At 37.8% G+C, this 2,942-nt stretch overlaps 1 protein-coding gene across 1 annotated transcript; it reads left to right on the plus strand.

Moving 5' to 3' along the window:
* Positions 1-560: 560 nt before the first annotated feature.
* LOC119523149 (mortality factor 4-like protein 2) lies at positions 561-1,475 on the plus strand. The gene has a single exon (XM_037821934.1). The coding sequence runs from the start codon at positions 630-632 to the stop codon at positions 1,473-1,475; it is 846 nt and encodes a 281-aa protein (XP_037677862.1). The 5' UTR covers positions 561-629.
* The last annotated feature ends 1,467 nt before the right edge of the window (positions 1,476-2,942 follow it).

Consider the following 2,942-nt stretch of genomic DNA (forward strand, 5'->3'; position numbering starts at 1 on the left):
ATGCACATGGATTAAACTCTCTTGTCAAAAGGCAGACAGGCAGAATGGGTTAAAAAAAAACCTATATGCTGTTTATAAGAAACTCACCTTGAATTCAAAGACATAAATAGGTTGAAAGTGAAAGGATCAAAAAATATTTACAATGCCCCCCTTTACTGCGGTGAAGTGTTGTTGCTGACGTGGTGGTCTTCCTTCATTCATTTGGTTACCGAACATTCTAAAACTTAGACAAGATGAATGTGATTGGCTGAAGGACTTAGGCCTGCCTCCAGGGTGACGTGTCTGCCTACGAATATCAGTTGCCAGAGAAACCTCACTTTAGTTTGGTGGTTGGAGGAATGGCAGTGATCACTCGTCGTCTGCTGGGGAGAGCTGGATCCTTGTTTTAGGTCCCCATCAGAAAAGCATAGTTCACTGTACAGTAAGGATCAGAAGATCTGATACTGATTGCAGAACCATCCCTGATTCCTGATTACAGTATCTTGGACATCTGCTTTCTAGGTTGTGTTTCTAACCTCATCCTCCTAGATCTCCCAGAATATCTGTGAGATCCCGTCTGGGAAAGCACTAGGAGTTCTTGGAGTGGAAAGAAGGAAGACGATTATTGGTTGGAATAAAAACAGGGTTGAATGAGTTCCAGAAAGCAGGGTTCTCAACCTTGTGGACTACAATCTGCAGAAGACAACTTCAAAAAGCCAACTAGAAGGAACATGAAGAGAAGTAAAATGAAAGGGGCTTCTTCAGAAAAGAAGAGAGCTGGTCCGCAGCAGAAAAATCCTGAACCAGCATTTCCAGGCAGTTGGGGGCGCTGCTCTGCCAAGAACTCTCCTTCCGGATCCAACGAGCAGAAGACTCCTGAAAACGGAGATTGTGGCAGTACCAGTGAACCACCTCAGCCACCTCAGAAGAAAAGGACCCGGGCAGACTGCACTGGTGAAAATAAAGAGGCATTGAAGAATAAAATGGAAGTTAAAGTGGAGATTCCTGAAGAACTAAAACCATGGCTTGTAGAGGACTGGGACTTAGTTACCAATCAGAAGCAGCTATTTCAGCTTCCGGCTAAGAAAAACGCAGATGCCATTCTGGAAGAATATGCAAATTGCAAGAAATCTCAAGGAAACTACGATAATGAAGAATATGCAGTTAATGAAGTTGTGGGAGGAATAAAAGAATATTTCAATGTGATGTTGGGCACTCAGCTGCTCTACAAATTTGAGAAGCCCCAGTATGCTGAAATCCTTGCAGCTCACCCTGATGCGCTGATGTCCCAGGTTTATGGAGCGCCACACCTACTGAGATTATTTGTGAGAATCGGAGAAATGTTGGCCTATACGCCCTTTGACAAGAAGAGCCTTGTATTATTATACAGCTCCTTGCATGACTTCCTAAAATATCTGGCAAAGAATGCCACCACTCTGTTTACTACCAGTGATTACAAGGTGGCTTCTGCCGAGTATCAGTGTAAAGCTCTGTGAGGGTCTACTGACCACTCACCATTATATCTGGGTATCTGTAAACACTCCCTTTTGTCCCTAGTCTTTTTCTTGAATAATTGATGTTCTCCAAAATTGTTAATGTATGATGGGGACTGTGTTTAAATTCTTTTTCTGTTTTGTTTTGAACAGAAAATAAAAGGATTACAAGCTCTTTTCTCATTTCAAAGTTGCTACCAATGTATGTAGTAATTTAGACAAAGAAGAAACTTCCAGTAGTATATTTTATTGCCTAGCTGACATTGTTTGAATGCTATTGGATCTATCCCTTTGACACTATATAATTTTCTAATATATGTTAATGCTACACAAAAAAATGCCCTGATTCTTAGTGCCAAAGGTTCAGCCAAAGATTCAACTTGATGTATATACCCCCAAATCCATGCATTTATGTTCTTTTTTTAATGGTGCTTGAAGTGAAACAGCCCATCCTCTGTGAGTCATCTATGTTGTTCCTTAGGCATTCTATCTTTGCTCATATTGTTGAAGTATGGTTGTTTGTTTCATGATTTTTGTATTTGAGTCTAATGCACATTCTAACATGACAAAGGCAATGCATTATTGTTTAGACATGGTTTTCTGAAAAAGATCTTAAATAAATTTGGTTCTAAATTTCAAAGATATATATATTATATATATATATATATACACACACACACACACACATACATATATATAGCAATTAGTAACCAAAAGAGAGCTGAGGTAGTTATACTAATGTCAGATAAAATAGATGTTAAGTAAAAAACTGTTACTATAGACAGAGACAGTCATTATCTATTGATAAAGGGATGTCAACAAGAAGACATAACAATTATAAACATACATGCACCTAACAGCAGAGCCCCAAAATATATGAAGCAAATACTGACAGATTTGAAGGGAAAAATAGATGGTTCTATGTTAATAGTAGGAGACTTTATTATACCACTTTCAATAATGGATAGAATATCTAGACAGAAGATCGATAAGGAAATAGAAGACTTGATCAATACTCTAAATCAACTTGACTTAACAGACCTTATAGAACACTATTTAAAAATAAAAACAGGTATTTTTAAACAGAATATGCTTTTTTTTTTCCTCAAATGCACATGGATCATTCTACAGGATAGACCATATCTTAGGTCACAAAAGAAGTCTAAATAATTTAGAAATATTGAAATAATACAATGTATCTTCTCTGACCACAGTGGATGAAGCTAGAAATTAATAACAGGGAGAAATGGAAAATTCATAAATATGTAGAAATTAAATAACATACTCTTAAACAACTAATGGGTTAAAGAAGAAGTCACAAGGTGTTCCAACCCAGATTAGTCTCAAGACCAAAGAACATGCCAGGCATGGAGTTACCTATGAGTTTAATCAGGGACTTACAAAATAGGAGATGATTTTTCCCAATGGCAGTTGGTCAGTAAAGTGAAGTCAGCATTCCGTCCCACCATT

Source organism: Choloepus didactylus, chromosome X, assembly GCF_015220235.1.
Source record: "Choloepus didactylus isolate mChoDid1 chromosome X, mChoDid1.pri, whole genome shotgun sequence".
Lineage (NCBI taxonomy): Eukaryota > Metazoa > Chordata > Mammalia > Pilosa > Megalonychidae > Choloepus > Choloepus didactylus.